Below are 21,218 nucleotides of genomic sequence, written 5' to 3' on the forward strand. Positions count from 1 at the left end.
TACTTGGCCTATTAACACAATTTAAAAACTGTTGTGTAGTTTAACATGTGCACTTTAAACACCAGTAGAAAGTGAGACTGGGGGAGGCGGAGTCTTGCTGCTACGACGCGCCAAATCAGACATGTAAAAAAGACTCGGATACGCGTCAATTGACTCTGAAGGGTTAAATCTATATTAACATGCGAACATATTAATCCCCTCAAATAAGGAGTCTTTTTTTTTTCAAAAAAAGAAAAAAACTATACAAATAAAATGTTTTACAAATAATCGTAAAATTGTAGATTTCATTTGTTTTCAATCCCTTCTGAGTCAGTACTTTGTAGAACCAATTCACTTTTGCTGTATGCCTCTTCTAGTTTTGCAAAGAAATTTTCCTGTCACAGATTTTCAATTAAATATTTATGTCAACTTTGACTGGGTCACTCCAACACAGGAACGTGAGCAGCCATTTTCATTTGCAACCTTAACTTATCTCAGATTTGTAGTTATCAAGCTAACTTAGCAATGAAATGCATGAATGTGATTTATTTCTTTGTCCGAACAGCATCTGTGAAGAGATGCATCAAACTATATTGCTGATTTTAAAATAATATATCAATAATAATCTTTATTGGAATGAGCTTAAGCAACTCGCAGCTGCAATTCGAATACAGTACATGTTACAAAATTATTTATGTTTCTATTAATAAACCAGTTGCCAAGACTTTTCTTCAAATATCCAACCAATATGATAGTTTCACTAGAAAAAGTGTCTGTTGTTTAGCTGGTAAAAACGATCAGAATAAAATGTATTTTTATGAATCGAAATAAAAAGTTCTCATCCATAGTAATGTTTCAGAATGTAACAGGAAATATTTTTAATTTTGATCCTTCTAACAAAAGAAAACGGAAACCTTTTTCCACATTTTTATGACTTGTACTTATTTTTGGCTGCATGTCGAATAAGTTAAAGGGAGTTTTAATGGGTTCAAATCATCCTTTGAAACGAATTAAACTGATTAAAGTTGTTTGAACTGCAAGCGGTGTGTTTACTCCGACATGCCACTCAGGTGTATCCAAATAAACAAGTGTGATTAGTTACTTTCCTTTTAAACATGAATGAATCCAGGTCAAAGTCAGATTTAATGAAGAACTTAAACTCGCAGGAGCTAAATGCATGACCAAATATTTGACTCAGACCAAGAGGGACACTTTCAAAGTCACTTCATATGGCTGAGGGCAGGTTCACAGTGGTGTCATCAGCTGACTGACTGCATTGGTCACTTCACACACACACACACACACACATGGAGGGAGAGACGGACAGGGGGAAGAGGGAGCAGTTTATGCATGCTGGATGCAGACCAGGGATGTCTGCTGCCGGTCGACACTCTCAGCTCCATGCTCTCTATGACTGCAGGGACATATTTGATGTCTTGTTTCATGCGGCTGAGGGCCACAGGCCTCGAATTTAGATTGGCTATCAAATTAAAATTCATTCCATGCAAATCAGCACCCCAGCGCATGCAGATGTGTCTGACATGCCTTTTTAGCCTTTGTTTTCGGTTTTCCTCCGAGACCGCTGCACTCTTGCTAATTGTGTGGATTTTAACCGCACCTGCTGATTAATAATTGTGTTTACACCATTAACTGGGCATAAAAGCTTTAGGGATGCTTAATAAAAGCTGGTAATTGTTAAAAACATTCCTTGAAGGACCTTAAATACTTCAAAAGTGCGGGGCCAGCAGAGCTAAGCACCTGGAATTGGAGTGCAGGCCCCACATCCACAACAGAAGCTTTACAGCTCAAGGCAATGTGAAGAAATCTTCAGAGGTTGAAGACGAGGCTTAGCCGAACCCCCCCGCGCGATCCCGCTGTCCTCTCCACCCCCAACCAATTCCAGCTCGTGCTCAGCTCAGCTGTAACTCTCCAGAACACGGAGGCAGCTGCTGCTGGCATCCGAGATTGAGAAAAAGCACGACGAGCAGCGAGAGCTGGCCCAGAAATTCAAACCAAAGTTGAAAATCTGAGGGAAACGCCACGCCGGCCAGAATGAAAACATCCCATCTTGTTTTACATTTTTCATTCCCCTTTAAAGCTTCAGTAACACACAAAACATACAAAAACAAACCCACTAAAAATATGCAGAAAGGCACATCCTCTTTCCTAATGCGCAGCATGACCTTTAGGAAGGATTAGTACAGTGAACTGTGTCTTTAGGCTGTGGTGAGCCAAACACAACACACTGTTTGCATTATGCACTCCAGCCTCTTAGATTATCCCAGCCTGCAGCTCCGTCATGCTTGTAATCACACTGCATTGCTGCATGATGCACACAAACCTTACGGTGAGGCCAAAGAAGAGAACCGTCACCAGCAGCTGACATGACTTTGGATGATTTTCCATTCAGCAGAGTAACTGGTAGCAGGTGTAAAGTGGTATGCATCGTAGTAAACGAACATTGCAAATCACTCGACATAATTTTTTGGAGATTCTTTTCTTCGTTCAGAGACAGGGAAGCTGGTTAGACTTGATGGAGTAAAATACACGACAATCTTGGAAGAAGGCAAAAGACTTTCAGACTGGGGTTTAAGTTCACTTTCCAGTTGAAAATGACTTTGAAGATACATCCAGAACTACAGTGGAATGATTAGGTCAAAGCATAATCTTGATAGAAAGTCTAGAACTAAATCAATTTAGGAAACTGTGCCATAATTTGAATGCCCATGGATCTAAGGTCTGCTTTGTTTACAGAAGTTTTAATAGCGCATATCCAAAATATTGAAAAGAAAATGCAGCTTGGATAGCTAAGTGCAATGCTACTAGACATGATAATCGCTGGCGTTTGCAAAGCAGCCTATCCAGGAGCTACATTTGTGTTCCTGAGCACTGATTGGCTGTACCCTTAGGAGACAAATGATCGTTGATGTTAGCTTCTGCTAGGTTTCAACTGTGTAATTCTGCACATTGTGGAAACCAGGGTTCAAATGTATAGACATACCCCTCAGCTTCAGTGAAAAGTGGTTCTACAAGTGATTGACCCAAAGGTACTGAAAAGAAATGAACATTCTTCTTGTTTTGATTTCTGTTTTTCCTTGTTAAAGTTGTGCACTACTTTGTGTTGGTTGATTAAGGGGTTTGAATACATTTGCAAGGCACTACTTTATTAGTCAGTAAAAAAGACACCCAGGTGCTTCATAAAGATTTAATTGCTTTACGGACTGAATTATGAAGGAATCGTTGGTCAGCTATTGTTATTCTGTTCGTTTTGCATTAGTGAAACTTGTTGTACTTATTGTGAATCAAATGTCACAGCTCATATGTGTAAATGAGCCATCTGTGAACCACAACAAGACAGCTATGAGAACTTGCAACATCAGCTTCTGTCTTACTGCGTGACCCTGATCCCACATGAAGCCCACTGAAGACACCTCTGTCCTCGATTGCACGAATAAAACGAAACGCTCCTTGATGATAGTGAACACCTGTCAGAGGTCCACCCACCTCAGGCCAAATGTTTATGCCCTTTCATTTCCTCATGTGGCACAATATTCACCAATTCTACCTCGTCTTCTGATTAATTTAGCAATTTATCAGAAGACACAATTTACTGATATATAAATGAAAAACTCGAAAATGAAATATGGATGTAGCAAGCTGCAACCCTGAGCGAAATAAACAAACATGAAGCCACCAGAGAGCCATGAGAGAGCATGAGGGAAGAAAAGGGTTCGTGTGTGAGAACGTACATATTTGTGTGCGGCGACACTGATGTAGCACAGCCCGCCTCAGGGATTCAACCTTTTGCAAGTGGCAAAGGCAGACATGATGAAGTCATGGTGACAGTGTGTAACCTGCGGTCAGACATCTTTTTAACACGCGTTTGGTTTTTTTCTACCGATCCCAAGGCCAGTTTATCAAATACACCAGCTTTGAAAACAGGAGGGGAACAGGAGGACTTCAATATTAAAACCATTTTCAGACAGAGGGTATATGAGATTAGCCTCAAACCTCTAAGTATTGTTATACAAAAGCAGCTGAAGGCTACTGTCATCATGTGCTCACAATGCTAACACCTGCTTATATTTAACAGGTGTAATGGGAGCCAAATTACCTCTTAAATTAGTGTTAGCTTGCTAATATGAGCTAATCAGCTCTTAATTGTGTTTAATCCTTTGACAACAGGGGTGGTATGTTGAGAGTTCTGAGATTAAATTAAGATCACTAATTACTGGTGCATTACCAAACCAGCTTGTAATACACTCTACAGTCTACATGCGCTGATCTCTGATGGTTGTAAGTCTAGATGTTGTGGCAGTCTGATTTTTGCCTGAAATCGATCAGCAAATCTTTTGTTTTTGAAGTTTTTAACACCAGGTGGCACTAATATGCCTCACCATGTGACGTCACTACCTATATAAACACCAATGCTTCCTTCAGCGGCATACAGTGCAAAAAGAAATGGGGGGAAATACTTTGTAGTCCCAACTTATCACAGTTTTCAAAATTTGTATATTATTTGTCTTGTTTTATATTTGTAGAACATAATGTACACAGAAGAATGCCCAGGTGAAAAAAAGTATACTAAATTTTAACATACTTTAGTATACTTTTATCGATGTACTTAAACTGTACTATTTTGGAGCATCTAATTTTGTGCTTAGTATACTTTAGTTGTGTTTAAATAGTATGAAATTACAACTTATATATTTTAGTATACTATACGTACTTTTTTGGAACTTCAAGTGTACTTAGTGTACTTGAAGTATACTTTTTAAATATATTTCAGAGCCTTATTATATTTTGATATAATTATTATATTTTGAGTATAATTCAGAATTATATTAAAAATATATATTTAATATACTTCAAATATATTTTAAATATACTATTATTATATATTAGTAATGTTTTTAAATTACACTTAATTTTTATTTTTGATTTCCTGCTATTGATAATAAACTACAATTTTAATTACTCGTGAAAGTCTTTATTCCTACGTACCTATTTTGTACATGACATGCATAACTACACTACAGTACTTACATTGTTTTAGGCTAAAATTACATGGAAAGATTAATTACACAAGATGTTCAGGGTAATTCAAATATTGTTTTATTACCAACATTTTAAAATTGTCCAATTTTACTCACAACTTTATRAACTTTACATAAATTATCAGTTTACACATCAAAAATGAACACAATGAACATGAAAATTTAAGTGTGACAATAAAACATGAWAGTGAGGATCAACGACAGAACATTCCCGTTCACTGCACCTTACGGAAACCTACAAAAAATAACAATAGAGTAATTAAACAGAGAAAATATTTGTATTTAAAGAGAACAGAAAAATGGCAAATAAAAAAATAATACTTTCAATTTTAAGACGTGGACTCGCCATGCATGTGACATCATCAGAACTGATGATTGGGACCGGATGCCTGGGGTGGAAAAACATTTCTGGGTGTCTTTGCCTGTTTATGTTAGAAGTAGAAAAAAAATAGTCAGCAATGTCATAGAATCAGTTGATGTTGGAATTAACTATGAAGCTGTTTTAAGTGTGGACTTAAGGAGACAAACTACCTTAAAATCTTTCCATCCATGATCTGAACACACTGATCCTTGCAGGGTGGTGAGGGGGGCTGGTGGTGCCCATCTCTAGCAGCCATCAGATGAGAGGCAGGGTTCAYCCTGGACAGGTCACCAGTCCATCACAGAGCCCTGAAAGTCAACAACAAATAAAAAAAATGAAATATAAATGTTAGATTAACAAGAAGAGAAAAAAACTTTCCAGTTACCTTTAAATCAAATTATGTTTATTAAGCACTTAGTGTTGGTAACACAGCAGTTTTTGTTGTTGAAAATGTAGCTAGCTCCTCATTGAAAAAACAAACTTACATCATGAAGACGATGTGGAGGTTCATCCTCAGAGCTGGTTGGTGATGTGGTGGAGTCAGAGACAGAAAGTCTTTAGGTTTCCTAACACCTGATTTCTCTGGCTTCCTCCTTCATCTTCATTTGCTTAGTTAGACTGCAAACATGTTAAATATAAAATCATTGATGAACGAGTTAGAACAGCAACCACCTCACAATATCAAAGTCTCTTTGTCTTATGGAGCTTAATTAAAACCAGGTTAGTTTATGAATTAAAGTATAAGTCGCAACAAACAGCCTCCATGCAGTTATAACATGAAGCTGAATGATTGCTATAGTAATAATCAGACAAGTCACAATAAAATTGATAAAATAATTATTTAAGAAACCAAGTTATATATCTTTACTGCACTGTTTATAATTAAATGAAGATAATTAATAAGCAAACTTACCACCAGCTAGCAACACTTAGCAGCCGTCGTTCCTCCGGGCTCCTTTTGTGACACACATTTCATTTCCATCGGTTGTTGTCCCGTTGTGTTGTCGTCTAACTCGGACTAGGACGTCACCAGCTTGAATTTACCAAAATGAGTAACTATTGTCAAGGTCCTCTCTACTTTTAAGGCAATATTATGCGAGTAAAAATGCCGAATTTGAACAGCGTCTGTTATCTTCCCTGCGTTCAAGTTTTTTCTTCTCTTTGTGGTGTTTTTTAAATAAATGAAAATGTGCAATACCGCCACCATCTGGTCTGGAGTATGAACTGGAGCTAAGGCCGTTGATTATAAGGTTTTACATCACACATCTGAAAATTTATTGGATACTTTCTTAAAAAATGACATCATGATTATCATATTTTTATTGTATGCAATTTTAATAATAGTAAAAGATTATTAAGGCACTTAAAAATTCATACATATTAATTCATATTTTGTTAACTTAAAGTATACTTTTATTTAATATATTAAAAGTGTATTTTGGTACAATTATGTTTAAGTGTGTTTAAAGTACTAATTTCGAAATTGGTACAAGTGTATTTTTAGTATACTTCAGATATACTTATAGGTAGTGCACTTAATAATTAGTATACTTAAAGTGTACTTTCACAAATTCAAGTATGTTTGAAGTATACAAAAGTATACTTTTTTTCACCTAGGCGCCTCCTGCATCTACAGTACATGATGGTTTCAAGATTAGGTATCTGTTTAGGAATGTGCAAAAACAGTCAATTTTGTCTTTTTTTATGATTGGTTACATTATTTTAACTATTTTAATTGCAGCTAATTCATTTTTTATTTAAATAGTTTTACCAACAAATAAAATTGCATAACTTTCTTTTTGTCACTGTCTAAGCTCTCGTTACAATTATTCACAAAACATGATGCTTTACAGTTGAAGCAGAAATATTATCCTATTTATTAATTTTAAAATATGAAAAAATAGTATTGTCCTCAAATGATCTTAGTTAAAACTTTAAACTGTCCCACTGAAAACTTCCATAAAATCGTGCACGTTTTTGTTTTTTACTTGCATTTTATTTCCTGTCCTAAGCTGCAAATGACGCTCTAAACACCGAGTTGGTCACGTCCTGTCACCTGTAGCACGCAGCCTACGTCACGCGCGCTCTTTTATCTTATCCTGACATGCGGGGGCGTGGCTTTGGCTGCTGCGTCATCCGACGAGGAAGAACCCGCTGCAGTTTACTGAAAACGGAGACACGGGTAGAACAAAGTGCTGTCTGTAAGTACAATTGTGACTTTTAGAACGCTGCTGAAGCGTCAGTGTGTTTTCTGAGGTATTTCTCGAGATGTTTGCGTTATTTTTAACTTTGTTGGTTTCGAATTAAAAGAGAGTAAAGTTTCCACAAGGACAGCCAGCATGGTGGCTTAAGTAGTTTTTCTGTTTTGGTTAAGAAACGGTGTTATTAAACACTTTAATAAACACATTTTAGCTGCTTTAAAACAACTCTTAACATAATACAGACGGTTTCCTGATTATTCGCGGTTTTGCACCTTAACGTCCTTACACGTGTTGACTTTAACTCTGGAGAGAAGTTTGGCGAAACTGACAGACTTCTAAAGTCTGCATGAAGTTCACATAATGCAGAGTTTTAAGTGAGTTGGTTATTACTAACCATGGAAGTAGCTGCTACCATATTTAGACTGCCTGATATCCATTTCTGCTAATGTTGGGTGGCAGCAGCTTTGACAGATGTAGGACATGCCAGCTGAGACTCAGATAATAGGAATGAGGCTTCTCTGTTCTAAAAACAAGCAGACAGATAGAAACCCACCGGCAAATCTATTATTAGTGTTACTTTTATTTCAGCTTTTGTCAGATTAATGTCATGATAGACAATAATGTCCAGTTTGGATCTGAGGAAATCACATAATCATTAATCTAACCCATGATCCTGTCTGATGTCTGCAGATTTGCTAGCACATCATGCCTGATGAGATGTCAAGGCGTTTAATTCTAGAAAGAGGCGACGGGGGAGCCAGACACTTTGAAGATGCTGTGCCGGATCTCAGCAGCCCGGTGATCGGCATCCTGGGCACTGGAGACTTCTCTCGCTCATTGGCCAGGAGGCTGGTGGCCTCTGGCTACCAAGTCGTGGTGGGAAGTCGGACCCCCACACGCTTCGTAGCTCTGTTCCCGGAGGAGGCCGAGGTGATACACACACTCCTTGTGTAATTGGTGTTTTTGTTTCTTTCCTTCTGGAGATGATTATACATCATTCGTTTCCCACGAAGGGTAATTACTTTTGTTATCATGACTACATAATTTATTGAGGTTAAAGCTGCATTTTACAAAGTTAAATCTCTCTGAGCTGGTTGGATTAAGTTTTATTTAGGTGTATTAGACTAAAGGGGGCTGAAGAAAATACACCAACAAAAGTTTGTGCTTGAAAAATGACAAAAACATCATATACAGATTATAAAGATGAATTAATAACTATAAAATTTTCTGTAATGTTTAGGAAGATATCCCCTTCATATTTTCAATGAAATATTTTAAACAACAATCCAGTGTGCACATTCAAGACTTGCAGACATTTCAGTTTCACAATGTTGAAATGAAAATACCTCCTAAATCCAGGGATTATCTGTCGAAAACAGTCATCCTGACTATTTTGTTGCAGGTCACTTGCATGCTGTGGCTGCTTGGAGTCTGTGATTCACAGACACAAGGTGCTGGGTGCTGGTGACTCTCTGAGCCACACTGGTTTCAGGGGATTTTCCTTTTGAATGGCCTCCTTTGCATATTGTAAAGAATGTTGGTATAGATTTTAGCTGTTAAAGAATCTTCCCACATGATGGAGGAGAATCATGTTTGGGGTCTTTATCTTGTTTTTATGAAACATCTCTACTGGTTTGGAGGTGTTTAGTGGAGCTTAAGTAGAGTCCAGCCCAAATCATAACACACTAACCACCATATTTGACAAATGAGCTACACCAATTCCTTTTCACCTCTACTTTCCTGTCCATCAGTTTGAAAATAATCGCATTTGAACCATTGGAGCATTAAAAACATCTGCGTTCCAGGTGACCACCCAGTTGGAAGCAGCCAACAAGGCAGACTTGATCTTTGTTGCAGTTTACCCTGAGCATCACTCAACGCTGATGGACTTGAAGCAGACGCTGGCTGGAAAGACCTTGGTGGATGTTAGCAACAGTTTAAGCATCAACCATAAGGGTCCATCCAACGCCGAGCTCCTGGCAGACTATTTCCCTGGAAGCTTTGTGGTTAAGGGGTTCAACACCGTATCCGCCTGGACGCTGCAGATGGGTGCCCGAGATGGAGGCAGGCAGGTAGGAAAGATCACCAGTTTTCAGTGATGGTTTGCTTATTGACTTAAATGTTTTTGGAAGCAATAAATGGTTTGTTTCATGTTTTTGCCTGCAGGTTTTCCTGTGCAGCAACAGCCAAACGGCCAAGAACTTAGTGAAGTCAATCTGCCATAGGATGGGCTTCGTCCCCGTCGACATGGGCCTCCTTTCTTCTTCTCTGGAGATTGAAAATCTGCCACTCTACTTATTCCCATCCTGGCGCCTCCCTGTCCTCTGCATGTTGATCCTCTTCATCTTCTTCTACCTGTACAACTTCGTCCAGGACGTGTTGCATCCTTTCATCACGCAGCACAAAGGCGCCTTCTACAAAATGCCCATAGAAGTGGTGAACGTCACCCTTCCATCGGTGGCCTTGGTAATGTTGGCGTTGGTCTACCTGCCTGGTTTGTTGGCCGCCGTCCTCCAGCTGTGGTCAGGGACCAAGTACAATCGCTTCCCCAACTGGTTGGACCGCTGGCTGACCAGCAGAAAGCAGCTAGGACTCTGTAGCTTCCTGTGCGCCGCCCTGCATGCCGTTTACAGCCTGTGTCTTCCTCTGAGGAAATCCGCCCAGTTTATCAACATGGCCTACAAGCAGGTGGGGTGAAGCCACAGTGGAGCTAGATGTCTTGATCTTGAGCAGTGCCATAACCTCTCCTCTTTTCCTCTTTGAAAAAGAGCATGGAGGACTTTTCGGTGGATGAGGAAGTGTGGAGGAAGGAGTTGTACCTTTCCGTGGGCATCATGGCCCTCGGGTTGCTCTCCCTGCTGGCGGTCACCTCTCTACCTTCAGTTGCTGGCACCATCAACTGGAGGGAGTTCAGCTTCATCCAGGTATGTTTCACTTTTAGTTTCACTTCCAAGGTAATATCCCCTCAGAGACACACTATTCCTCCTGTAAGTAAGACTCTGAATGTCCCACACATGTAAACGCCAAGCTTTTCCGCTCCTGCAGCTGCCCCAGATTCACAGCTAAACTTATCCTGTGACAAAGCCACCAAAGTGTTGTGACTCAGCATGCACACACTTCCTTTTCTTCCCTCCTCGAGGCCTGGGGTCTTCCAGGACTCGCAGTCTGCCTGTGCTGCATTTCCCCCGACCCCACTTTCATCTCTCGGTAATCCGCTGGCCGTCAGATTAGTCACGTGGCGACGAGAGGAAAGGCGAGTTAGAGCTTGGTACATGTAGAGTCGCTGGGCGAAGCTGCAGGATAAGCGTGCTCATTGGCCTGCTAAATACACAACAAAAGTCTGGATGAGGTGTTTCTGCTCATATACTGTTTTTCACCAAACATGGCTCTATGCAGTTAACCTCTCCTCTTTTCTCTCAAGCCAGATTCTTGCAAACCTAAGTTTTTTTCAAGACACAACTATGTCTTCTTCATCTGCTCAGTTTTTTCTAGTTGTAAATGCACAATTTTTTACCATTTAACACATTGGGAACTTCAAAAGAAGCTGTTGGGTTGTTGAAGATTCTCTGAGCATTGAGTGAATTTTCTGAAACATCTGCTACAGAAACGACTGGCAGCTGTCTAAAATGTTTTCCTTTTTTTAAAAATGATGAACTTGAAATTATTTGGTAGAAGCCATACAACCCTTCCCAGATTTACAGGCAGAAACAATTTCTTCCTTAAGGTAATTCTTCATGTATTTTCTTCGTAGCATTGTTGGTACAAATAAAGACTCCAAATCATTAAACACCTGCAATGAAAGAGTAAAGGGTGTGCTTAGTTTTTCACGGAGGGTTTTCCATTTTGGATGAACTGCATAAATATAGAGCCAAAATACTCCAGTCGATTCCACACAGACAAACAAGACTGTTTTTGTTTTCTTTTTAACCCCTGCTCTGTAGCCCAGACAACCTTGGGACGTTTTTCGTGGCTTGTGGCCCCTGAAGGTGCAGTAAGCAGCTCAGTCTGTCACAGTCACAGAGAAAAACACCAGTGGGGTCTCTTTAGGTCAGGAGTGGTGGGTCAGCGTGTGTCCTCAGGCTCTGCTGTGGCCTCTAACAGTCAGCTAATGCTATGGACTTGCTGACTCTCTGTCTCTGCCAAAACACATGATGCATTTTATGGGTAGTTTGCAGACACGCCCCAAAGAGTTTGCAGCTTCATCACAATTACATATTTTTCTGATGTTATGTAGTGTGTATAAATTTTTTTTTTATGTTTGCTTGATGTTTCGCAGTCTACACTTGGTTACTGCGCCTTGTTCATGGCCACCGTCCACACGCTCTTCTACGGGTGGAATCACGCCTTTGTTCTTGCACGGTACCACTTCTACATGCCCCCCACATTCGTCCTGGTCCTGGTTCTGCCCTTCGTGGTCCTGCTGGGCCGCGCGGCGCTCTGTCTGCCCTGCGTAGCCAGGCGGCTCAGGAAGATCCGCCGCGGCTGGGAGAGGAACCGACACATCCGCTTCATGCTGCCGGCCGAAGACTGCTGCAACGGGGTGGAGGACGTCAGTAATGTGTGAGAAATGCTGCTGCTCTTAGAAACATGGTGGATTATCTCCACAGAGAAGATGAAATATTTATACTATGCTGGAATTTGTCAGAAGACTGAAGTTCTTCTCAACAAGAGCCTGAGGGACAACCAGCCAGGGATACCTTAAACACTTAATGCTGTCAGAGATGACTGCTGTTTCAGTGTCAATCACAGTGAAGAATGATATTAGCTCTTCGGAAAACGTTGCAACATTGTTCCACAGCAGACTAAGCTGTTGTAGCTCAAGAAACCAAAATAAGTTTCTACTTAAAGATTTTGATTCTTTGCTCAATTCCTTTCCCTGTGATCTTTGTTCTTTATAGGTTTAATTAAATATTGTGCAAATATGGCAAATATTAAGCAGCAATGCATGTTTATTTTTCTCCTAAAGCTGCCTTCAAAACACATCCAAAATAACTTTGACAATCAAACTAGAAAAATAAAAGTAAAAAGAATAAATCTGTTCTAAATGTCTCATCAGTTTCAGACTATGAAGTGATTCTGCTGCATTTTATTTAGGGATATCCAGATAAAAGGGGATTGAATACATTTCAGATTTGTATTTGAACATTAAAACTTGTAGTTCAGGTGTGAACCTTAAGTTAAAACTGGAACTATAGAGTGAAAGTTATGTAGTTCATTTTTGTTCTAATGATGCAAAATTCAGCACTATAGCATCTGGGTTGAAGTCTGATGTTACTTCTTTGTTGTTTTCTGACACAAAGTGATTTCTGTATGCTGCCATTTAACTTGAATGTTGCCAATAAAATAATGTAAACTTTGACCTTTGCTGGAAGGTGCTATACAAATAAAATTTTATTTGATTTGATTTTTGTACAGTAATGTGTTTTCTATGCTTGTGCTCAATATGAACGTAGATAAGGGATTTCCAGCAGGCATTAAAATAATGTAACAACCTTTAAACTGAGCTAAGAGGGCAAATATATCCAGAAATTACTTTATTAGGCGCTATATATCCAGATGCTGCCATCTTGTGGCAGTTTTCTGAACTGCACCGTAAATGTCACTAATTGCTTTATTTTCGGACCAATCCGACCCCCCACACCCCCACCCACACACACACAAAACAAAGCAACAAAAAAAACAAAACTTGTGAAATGGTAATAAATAAGCTTAAAGTTGGATTATTTCTGTTATGCTGATTGGGGATCAATAGGGTGTAAAATACAGCTTACCTGGCGCTGTCACCCAGGAAATCCCTCCCCTCGTTCCCAGCTTATTTCCCGCGTGACGTGCCTGCAGGACGAGTTGAGCAAGACTTGCAGTCGGAAGTTTCAGGAGCAGCAGCAAAGCCTTACCTTACACCCTGTCGCCATGTCTGTAAGTGCATTTTGTTTTAAACTACCACTTTTATTTCCTACCATGTAACCAAACCGATCTACTTCGCGTGAGCTGACTTTTCTCCAATCTCTGAGTTTGTTCGCTTCCAGTCTCCCGTCTATCGGGTTTAATGCTCCGTTTCCTTCCTCTCTTCCAGGAAGCATTTGAGAAAGCAGCAGAGGAGGTGAAGGTCTTGAGACAAACACCAGATCCGGGAGAAATGAGTGCAATTTATGGTTTGTATAAACAAGTCACTGCTGGAGATGTGAACACCGGTGAGTGTGTGTAGTGGGGATGTTTTGTATCCCTTGTTTGGACAAGGTGGGGTTGAAATTATAATTTTTTTTAAAACAGGTTCAACAAGTGAGATTTCAGATTATGAACAATGAGTATGTAGTTTAAACGAAGCATCTCATTTATCAGACTTTATTGAACATAACGTCTTCATATGAACCTTTATATATAATGTCAGCAATCCAGCATTTTCAAAGCTTATTTGCAGAAACTTTTACATGTTCTGTTTCTTTTTAAACGGTTAATATTGGATCCTACACCTCAGATTACATCAGATTCATTATAACCTTTTAAAACGTCCATAAAACAGTCTTCTAACTCAGATTTAGCTGAACAGGTCCAGTGCAGCGAAGGTTTTAGTTACAATCGACACAAAGCAGCTCATTTTGCAATGTTAGGGAAATTATAGTTTTCTTATTTTCTTATTTTATTTTCAAAACTTCACTGTCAATCATTAGATTAAAACTTAATATTGGCATTATAAGTAAAGATTAGTTAAACCACACTCGGCAAACTATAATTTGAAAAATTATGCATGACTGACAAAAATATTTAAAAAATGTATGTTGACCCAAACCTCACCTCGCCACAACCCAAAGTACCCAGCAGGGGGCAACAAATTCCCAAAAAAGCCCTGCAGATTGTCTCAACCATGTAGAATAAAATTCAAGAACATTCAGCATTTATCTCCAGTCAAAGTTACAAAAGCATGTACTTTTGTAACTTTTAAAAAATATTTATGGAGTCTTATATTTTGTTTTATTTCAGATAACATAAATTCAAGGCCTGTGTTTGAGTGGCACATTGGTTAAAAAAAGTTGAGATGAGGATCCTTTTTGAAATAACATTTGATAAGCCTGATATACACAGTGAAGGTTTAAGGTTCAGTTATCTCACATTAGTGGGTCTATTAAATTAAATTGTACTGACTTTAATTATGTTTTGAAGTTGCTTGAGGCTAAACGCAAGACTCTTTATTTCCCCAGAACGACCAGGGATATTCGATTTTACAGGAAAAGCAAAATGGGATGCATGGAACGCAAAGAAAGGTTGGATTCATCAAACTTTATTACAAATACCTCAACACAATAAATCAATGTAGGGTTGAACAAAATGTAGATTTAAATCTTTGAAAGAGTCTTAAAACTAAATCAAACCGTCAAGAATTATGTGCTTTTTCTGTTTCCCAAACCAACAGGTTTATCCAAAGAAGAAGCAATGGCGGCTTATGTGGAGTTGGTGGAAAAGCTAAAAGAGAAATATGGAATATAGAGTCTTTAAGAAACACGACAATAAAGAAATGCATAAGAAAAACTGAATGTCTGATTTTTGTTTTTGAAATAAAATATCAGAACAAAAGACCATTTTAGTTTTCTCATTAAAACATTTTTTTCTCAGTTTCGTAGCTTTATAGTCTTTTACCTCAACTGTCGAGTAAAACATGAATTTCCCAGTGTACCAGTGCCAAACTTTTTTTCTTCCACACAATTTTCCACTTATATACTTAGTACAGCACTCTGAACAGCCAACTTCATGAACAAGGAAACTTGATAGCATTCTATAAGGAATCTATAAAATATACAAACTATCACCCAAATATTTGATTATATTCTAATTTACTGAGATGTACCTGTATGCAGTATTTTGCTTAATATCTACTTCAATCCTGTTATGTTTTCAAGTAAAAGTCTCAAATATTTTTTTTCTTAGGTCACTTAAGTGAGTTATGTCGGCATATAAAAAGCAATGTTATGCAGAAAGACTGAAATGTTTTGGATCTTTAATATGTTTTTCTTTACAAGCAGTCAATGATAATGATGTAATATATTCCTCTTTAAGTGGTGCTTAAAATGCATTATTTTCCAGATGGTACAATGTGTCAGGTTTTGTGATGTGGACTCTGTTAAAAAAAAAAAAAAAGACAGAAAACTGCTCATGTTTTTTTTTTTATTGTGAAAATTACTATAATGTTTATGGGAACTTTTTATTATACGATCTAGGACTAAAATAAGAGTAAAAGCTGAACTGTTCTATTTCACATTGTTTACAGATTATTTAAAACATGATTCAGGATTTAAATCATCTTTTTAAATGTGAAACGCATACATTTTTTTATACTTGTTTGGCATAAAGGTATGGGTTCCAAATTGTCACGTTTAAGGATTTAAAATTCATTAACTCTTTTCTTATGAAACCCCTGAAAATATGGTTTAATTTCATTCAGGGCAGGCAGCCTTTGATGGGGTCCTGATGGAAAACTGCAGTGCTCAGACGTCATATCCTATCTCTTCTCTGTCATAAACTGAATGTACTGTTTACTGTACACACACCTGCAATTTGGCCATTAACCTCAAGGGCTTTTTTTTCCAGGTTTAAGTCTCTGCCAGATTTTGGTCTCATCCAAACAAACCATCCTTTCAACTGTTTATTAGATGTTTTAATTAAAACAGAGTGTGTTCACAAAATGTTCTGTCTGCTGTTGCCCTTTTTGTTTATATGTAAGCTACCAACAAATGCAAAGGTTAAACTATTGTAGCCTAATATCGCTACAGCTGTTCCACCACCAGTTTGTTTTTTGTGTGCATGAATGATCTTCTGGCTCTGAAATGATCTGAAATGTCATTATATAAATAATACCAAGCTAAAATGGAAAAGGTTAGCTACAAACTATGGATATTCTTTAAATAAAAAGTCAAAACATTACAATTTAAACAAGTCGTGCTTTCTCATCACAATGAGAGCATTCGCTGTATAGAACACCTTTTATTCTTCTGAAAATGTTTGCAATGTAGATTGAATATGTTTTTGGGACTTTCCCTGGTCTGGTCAAGCCCTAACAAAGCAAACAAATTTTCATTTTTAATCAAATTTGTCCTGTAGGCGAATAGCTCTCAACTGTTCTTTGGGATTACAAGAAAAGTTCTTACACAGAGTTATGTTCACATCTCCAGAGTGTCTGCAGGGAATCCAGTGTTCGTAAGACTGACAGGAGAAGAGGGCAGCAGGGAGACCTGCGTGTGAGGCGATCCGATCTGGCTGATGGAGCCGTGATGCTGTCGACTCCGACTGGGCAGGTGCCGGGTGAGCTTCCATCTTTTCCACCGCCTCTTAAACTCCTGCTGCACCTGAAACATACAAGACCAACAACAACAGTGCTGCCCGGTTGGGTCCATGCCTCACAAGGTTCGCATTGTGGCTGACGGTTCAGATTTTACCTCTCCATTCATGAAGCAGTAGAGAACAGCGACCACAAAACCCTGGGAGATGCAAGACCAGAAGGATTAAACATTGAGATTATGGGATTTAACAGCATTGTGAAAAAATACTTACCCAAATAGATTTGTTTTGTTTGTTTTAAATGCAGTGGACATACACTGTTCAGGCCCAGTATGAAATGTCACGCCCAACCCGTGGCCGCAACATTGTGTGCTGCTTTTTAAAATAATTTAGCTCACTTCATGTTAACATTAAGGTTCTGTTTGAGTCATTTCTTTATTCTTTAGGGGTGGTATAAATGGGACCTGAATGATGTGAGCAAAACGTACCTGTATGGATGACAGCGCCAGCTCTGCAGACGTCCAGATCTTAAATACAGAGATGCTGACGTTGACGGGTAAGAAAACAAACAGAATGCAGTTGAGTCCAAACAGAGCAACCAGGAAAAATGTGGACTTAATCAGCTTCCTGTTAAAGAAAAAAAAAACAACAGTTTCTTCAGTAAAAAAAATAATTTCTGGCTTAAGTTGTCAGGAAGTCTTTCTGACTTTTTACAACCAGCCATGTTGTATTGTAAAATTTTTACTTCCAAACATAAATATGCAGCGCTCCCGACTCACCAGAACAAAAATAGGTTGAACATAATATAGTGAAAAAGACTCACATATACTGACTGAATTCGCTCCGGTGTGCGTCTGACATTCTGAGTTTGCTGATCAGTATCCTCAAAATACCCAAGAAGAAGATGAGATTCACCTAAAATACGTAGAAGAAAAAATATATATTTGAAAAATTCTGATTTAGCATCTGATTGGTTTGACATCTACCTGTCTTTTAGGGTAGCTGAGAAGAGTCAACCAACTTCAGTGCTTGTTAGCTAAAGACATATTTGCAGTAGCTAGATTTACCTTAGCATTAATAGCAGCAGCGTCTTAGCTCATCTACTTGAAAAGGCTACAAAGCCGCATTTATTTGTTCAATACTAAATCTTCAGACATAACCAAGCCAACAGCTTCATTAGAGCGTTTCCTTTAAATAAATTAAGCTAAGCTAACACGTTATTGGTGGTAGCTTATTACCTAGATGCAGAAATAAGCTAAGGTAAGCTAACAAATTTTAATAAGCGATGCCATCCAATAGTATTGAGCCATTTTATTTCCCAAGATATGAAAACGTGAACTCCATTTAGAAATACCCAGATAAATGTTACCAATTGCACCACTGTATAGCCTACAATAATATTTTTTCCCTTCACAATATGAAAAATGTATTTTAAATAGTTTGGTTTGTACTTCAGAGGCTAGATTTAGCTGCATGTTTAGTCATTGAACATGACTAGGCCAAGAACTGCTTTGGTTCCTAAGCTAAGCTAGCTAGCCATTGATTTAATTAGCACTGTCAATTAGCACTGCGATATTAGCACTGCGATATAGCTACATGTACTTAAAAATGACAAATTTTATTTCCAGAAGTTTGTTCTAAAACAACAAATATTTTACACATATGGAGAGAAGAACTGGCACACGGAGTATCCACCAAATCCATTCATGTTTTCTTCTTTCCCAACATCTGTACCCGAGAAATAAGAAATAATTATAATTTCTGACATTTAGAAATCTAAAATTAAGTAGATGGTTGATGAATATTTTAGTTTCTTACCCTTCATCTTCAAAAAAATACTTAGCACATCCCCAGCAGACAATAATAATAAATGGTACGCCTGTAAGACATTTAGGAATGCAGTATTTCAGAGACATCGTTGAGCTTTAAGCATGTGTTTACAGGTAAAACAAAGACAAAACTGTGGGACGTATCATATTGCAGTACCCCAGCTCAGGAGGATGGACCAGGCGAGGTGTTTCTTCAACGAGAAGAAGGATCGGCTCACCAGCGTGAACAGAAAGTGACCCTCCACCAGCAGCCAGCTGTAGTTGGCAAGGATGAAGTAGTTGCAGAACATCAACACAATCTTACAAGCTACCTGCAAAAAATTGTCAGGAGAGACCGTCTCATTTCAGTGGCAAGAAACTCTTTCTTCTCTTATTTAAAATGATTGCCTGTCATCCTTACAGTGGAGCTGTCGCAGTCGTAGAGCTCTGAATCTGTAAAAAGGAGACCGTCCCTGATAAAGATGAAGATGGCTCTCAGGATGAAGGAGACAAACAGCTGGATGTGGATGTAGTTCCTGGTACAGTGCAGCTTCCTGCAGAATATATCAACTCTGCTTTAGAGGCGGGCTCGGCTGCGCTTCACCCGATGACGATAAACAGGCCAAAGGTGACGCATTGCAGGGTTTTACAGAGCGGTCTGTGGTTGATGGAAGGACAACAGGGGAAAAAAAAGAAAATAAATATTTCTCACCTAAAGAAGCAGAAGATGGTGATAGCGATGGTAAGAGTGATAAGGGAGAGTGTGTATCCGATGGTGTACATGGTCTTCACATAGGAGAAAAACCAATGGGAAGCTGAGTCCTGAGGAAGAGAAATTAGTTTTAAACACTTATAACATCTTCCTAGAAATATATATAAAAATTCTTCTGAATATCTCAAGCATACAACAAAGTTTCTTAACAAGTTCATTATAGTATTGATTTTTATTATTTCATTACTTTCTGTTCCCTGTTGTTATGGGAGATGTGTGTTGATGTTTATAAGTCGGAAAACAGGAGGACTTTGAGCAGGAAAATAAGGAAAGTTTTGAGGGGCAGTGTATGAAATAATGTCTTTTTCTTTTTTTTTTTTTACAAAATTGAAAACTACTTACATGTTCTAGATATTTAAGTGAGTCATTGAAAGCGTAGCTACATGCATCCTCATGTAGGGAGAGAAGATCCGTCCATCCATTGCTGGTGCAGTTGCGGTGCACTTCACCTGCAAAATACCAATAAAATCACTCCCTCCTGCCTTCTTTTGACTGTAGCCTTGCAGAAGTACCTGCATGCAAGGAATGACTGACAAAAGGTAAATGGTGTTTATAGTGTCTTTATTCAGAATATTGAGCCTAGGTGATAAATTAAAAGCTACAAGGATATTAATGTATCACTTTCGTGTGCTGTTTAGATAATTTATTATCCCTTTAGCACGCAGCACTCTAACATGTTACCCAGTCTTTTGTGTACACAAGCTTCACATAGCTGTTTGGATAGAGACGGTAAGAGGAAGAAGAAACTCTGTCCCATCCGAAGTCAAATTAGTCTTCTATGGAAATAATTAACCAGTGGGATGAGGTGCAGGTAATGACTTACAGTTTCTGAATGTGCGTCATCGTCCTTGCATCTCACCTTTTGAAACACGCCCAAAGATATCCAGGCATGGCAGCGAGACTGTTTCCCCCAGAGAGGCGGGTGGCCAGCAGTGCATGTCTTCCCACATTCCCTTACAATACACACTGCTGTTTACTACACACATAAAACAAGAACGACAGGTTTCATGTTTACTTGCAGCGGTAAAGCAGCTAAGAAAAATTGATAGATGCAAAAAAAAAAAAAAGTTAATGGTCTAAATTAAGATTAAAGTTGCCCCTAAAATCATATTTTAATGCATGTTGTTATATGACCACTAGCTGTCACTAAAACATAACGTGAAATTTCTGTAAAGGCCCAAATTATGAACCATTTGACTCATTTTAGTGTAAAATGATAATTTGAAAAGGACGTCGTTTTTTGTCAAAAAAACGTACACGTGAAAAAAAGAGAAAAATAAAAAAAAAAATCTATTGATTTACCTTTGGCTTTTTGTTCCCTGACCAATATGAGACTTTTCATGCACTTTTCTTCCTCTTTCATAGGATCGACATGGGGAGTGCAACCTGGTGACGATCTAGCCTGTAAAATACAATTCTATTGGATTTTTTTTATTCTCAGGCTTTGCAATAAAGCAGGTGTCCTTCTCTTTACCTGGTGTAAAAGCAGCAGCCCGATCAGTCCAACTTTCTTCATCATGTTTCTTTTTCCCGCGAGGATGCCCATCTACGTCCAAGCTCCAAGCTGCATAGCTGATCTGAACAAAAAGCAACATCCCTGCTGTTATGCAGCTGATATATGAGACTTTTAAATCTAACATAATAGTGTTCTGGGTAGGACAAATTGAGGAGCGCTGACATTACAGTAGCTCCATTAAATTTCAAAATAAAATTATGAGGTTGTTGCATGGATAAATGTGCGGCATTGTCTGTGTTTTTACTGGATGGAAATAT

The 21,218-nt window shown here is 38.5% G+C and overlaps 3 protein-coding genes and 1 long non-coding RNA gene across 7 annotated transcripts; 2 read left to right on the forward strand and 2 right to left on the reverse strand.

Moving 5' to 3' along the window:
• Positions 1-5,229: 5,229 nt before the first annotated feature.
• LOC108167255 (uncharacterized) lies at positions 5,230-5,579 on the reverse strand. Its single transcript, XR_001777607.1, has 3 exons — positions 5,568-5,579; positions 5,358-5,458; positions 5,230-5,271 (listed from the first exon to the last, which is right to left on the reverse strand). It is a non-coding gene; the product is annotated as an uncharacterized LOC108167255 (long non-coding RNA).
• A 1,929-nt stretch (positions 5,580-7,508) lies between these two features.
• steap3 (STEAP family member 3, metalloreductase) lies at positions 7,509-13,002 on the forward strand. Of its 2 annotated transcripts, none has more exons than XM_008428297.1 (6): positions 7,509-7,598; positions 8,289-8,528; positions 9,404-9,670; positions 9,765-10,286; positions 10,364-10,522; positions 11,875-13,002. In XM_008428297.1, the coding sequence occupies exons 2-6, from the start codon at positions 8,304-8,306 to the stop codon at positions 12,160-12,162; spliced, it is 1,461 nt and encodes a 486-aa protein (XP_008426519.1). In that variant the 5' UTR covers positions 7,509-7,598; positions 8,289-8,303; the 3' UTR covers positions 12,163-13,002. The 2 variants fall into 2 exon arrangements, with proteins under 2 accessions (XP_008426519.1, XP_008426527.1); XM_008428305.1 differs by having other exon boundaries at positions 10,367-10,522.
• A 395-nt stretch (positions 13,003-13,397) lies between these two features.
• LOC103476134 (acyl-CoA-binding protein-like) lies at positions 13,398-15,728 on the forward strand. Its single transcript, XM_008428265.2, has 4 exons — positions 13,398-13,514; positions 13,672-13,789; positions 14,795-14,857; positions 15,007-15,728. The coding sequence occupies exons 1-4, from the start codon at positions 13,509-13,511 to the stop codon at positions 15,078-15,080; spliced, it is 261 nt and encodes an 86-aa protein (XP_008426487.1). The 5' UTR covers positions 13,398-13,508; the 3' UTR covers positions 15,081-15,728.
• sctr (secretin receptor) lies at positions 15,572-21,217 on the reverse strand. 3 transcript variants are annotated; one of them, XM_008428286.2, is made up of 14 exons: positions 20,920-21,215; positions 20,748-20,847; positions 20,305-20,421; positions 19,788-19,894; positions 19,386-19,495; positions 19,095-19,227; positions 18,852-19,005; positions 18,684-18,744; positions 18,524-18,593; positions 17,689-17,780; positions 17,354-17,492; positions 17,024-17,065; positions 16,736-16,933; positions 15,572-16,641 (listed from the first exon to the last, which is right to left on the reverse strand). In XM_008428286.2, exons 1-13 carry the CDS (start codon positions 20,989-20,991, stop codon positions 16,748-16,750), a joined length of 1,383 nt encoding a protein of 460 aa, XP_008426508.1. In that variant the 5' UTR covers positions 20,992-21,215; the 3' UTR covers positions 15,572-16,641; positions 16,736-16,747. The 3 variants fall into 3 exon arrangements, with proteins under 3 accessions (XP_008426508.1, XP_017159255.1, XP_008426500.1); XM_017303766.1 differs by having other exon boundaries at positions 15,572-16,933; positions 17,354-17,408; positions 20,920-21,217; XM_008428278.2 differs by having other exon boundaries at positions 15,572-16,933.
• Position 21,218: the final 1 nt, after the last annotated feature.

Source organism: Poecilia reticulata, linkage group LG2 (assembly GCF_000633615.1).
Source record: "Poecilia reticulata strain Guanapo linkage group LG2, Guppy_female_1.0+MT, whole genome shotgun sequence".
NCBI lineage: Eukaryota > Metazoa > Chordata > Actinopteri > Cyprinodontiformes > Poeciliidae > Poecilia > Poecilia reticulata.

What these genes read in the sequence shown, in the direction of transcription:
- LOC103476134 (XM_008428265.2), top strand. An exon ending in TGCTGGAGATGTGAACACCG is followed by an intron (nt 13,790 to 14,794) that starts GTGAGTGTGTGT and finishes TTATTTCCCCAG; the next exon opens with AACGACCAGGGATATTCGAT. An exon ending in TGCATGGAACGCAAAGAAAG is followed by an intron (nt 14,858 to 15,006) that starts GTTGGATTCATC and finishes CCAAACCAACAG; the next exon opens with GTTTATCCAAAGAAGAAGCA.
- sctr (XM_008428286.2), bottom strand. Translation starts at nt 20,991, where the DNA reads ATGGGCATCCTCGCGGGAAAAAGAAACATGATGAAGAAAGTTGGACTG. An exon ending in CAGGGAACAAAAAGCCAAAG is followed by an intron (nt 20,422 to 20,747) that starts GTAAATCAATAG and finishes TTATGTGTGTAG; the next exon opens with TAAACAGCAGTGTGTATTGT. An exon ending in TATTTTTTTGAAGATGAAGG is followed by an intron (nt 18,594 to 18,683) that starts GTAAGAAACTAA and finishes TCTCGGGTACAG; the next exon opens with ATGTTGGGAAAGAAGAAAAC.
- steap3 (XM_008428297.1), top strand. Translation starts at nt 8,304, where the DNA reads ATGCCTGATGAGATGTCAAGGCGTTTAATTCTAGAAAGAGGCGACGGG. An exon ending in TGTTCCCGGAGGAGGCCGAG is followed by an intron (nt 8,529 to 9,403) that starts GTGATACACACA and finishes TCTGCGTTCCAG; the next exon opens with GTGACCACCCAGTTGGAAGC. An exon ending in TCAACATGGCCTACAAGCAG is followed by an intron (nt 10,287 to 10,363) that starts GTGGGGTGAAGC and finishes TCCTCTTTGAAA; the next exon opens with AAGAGCATGGAGGACTTTTC.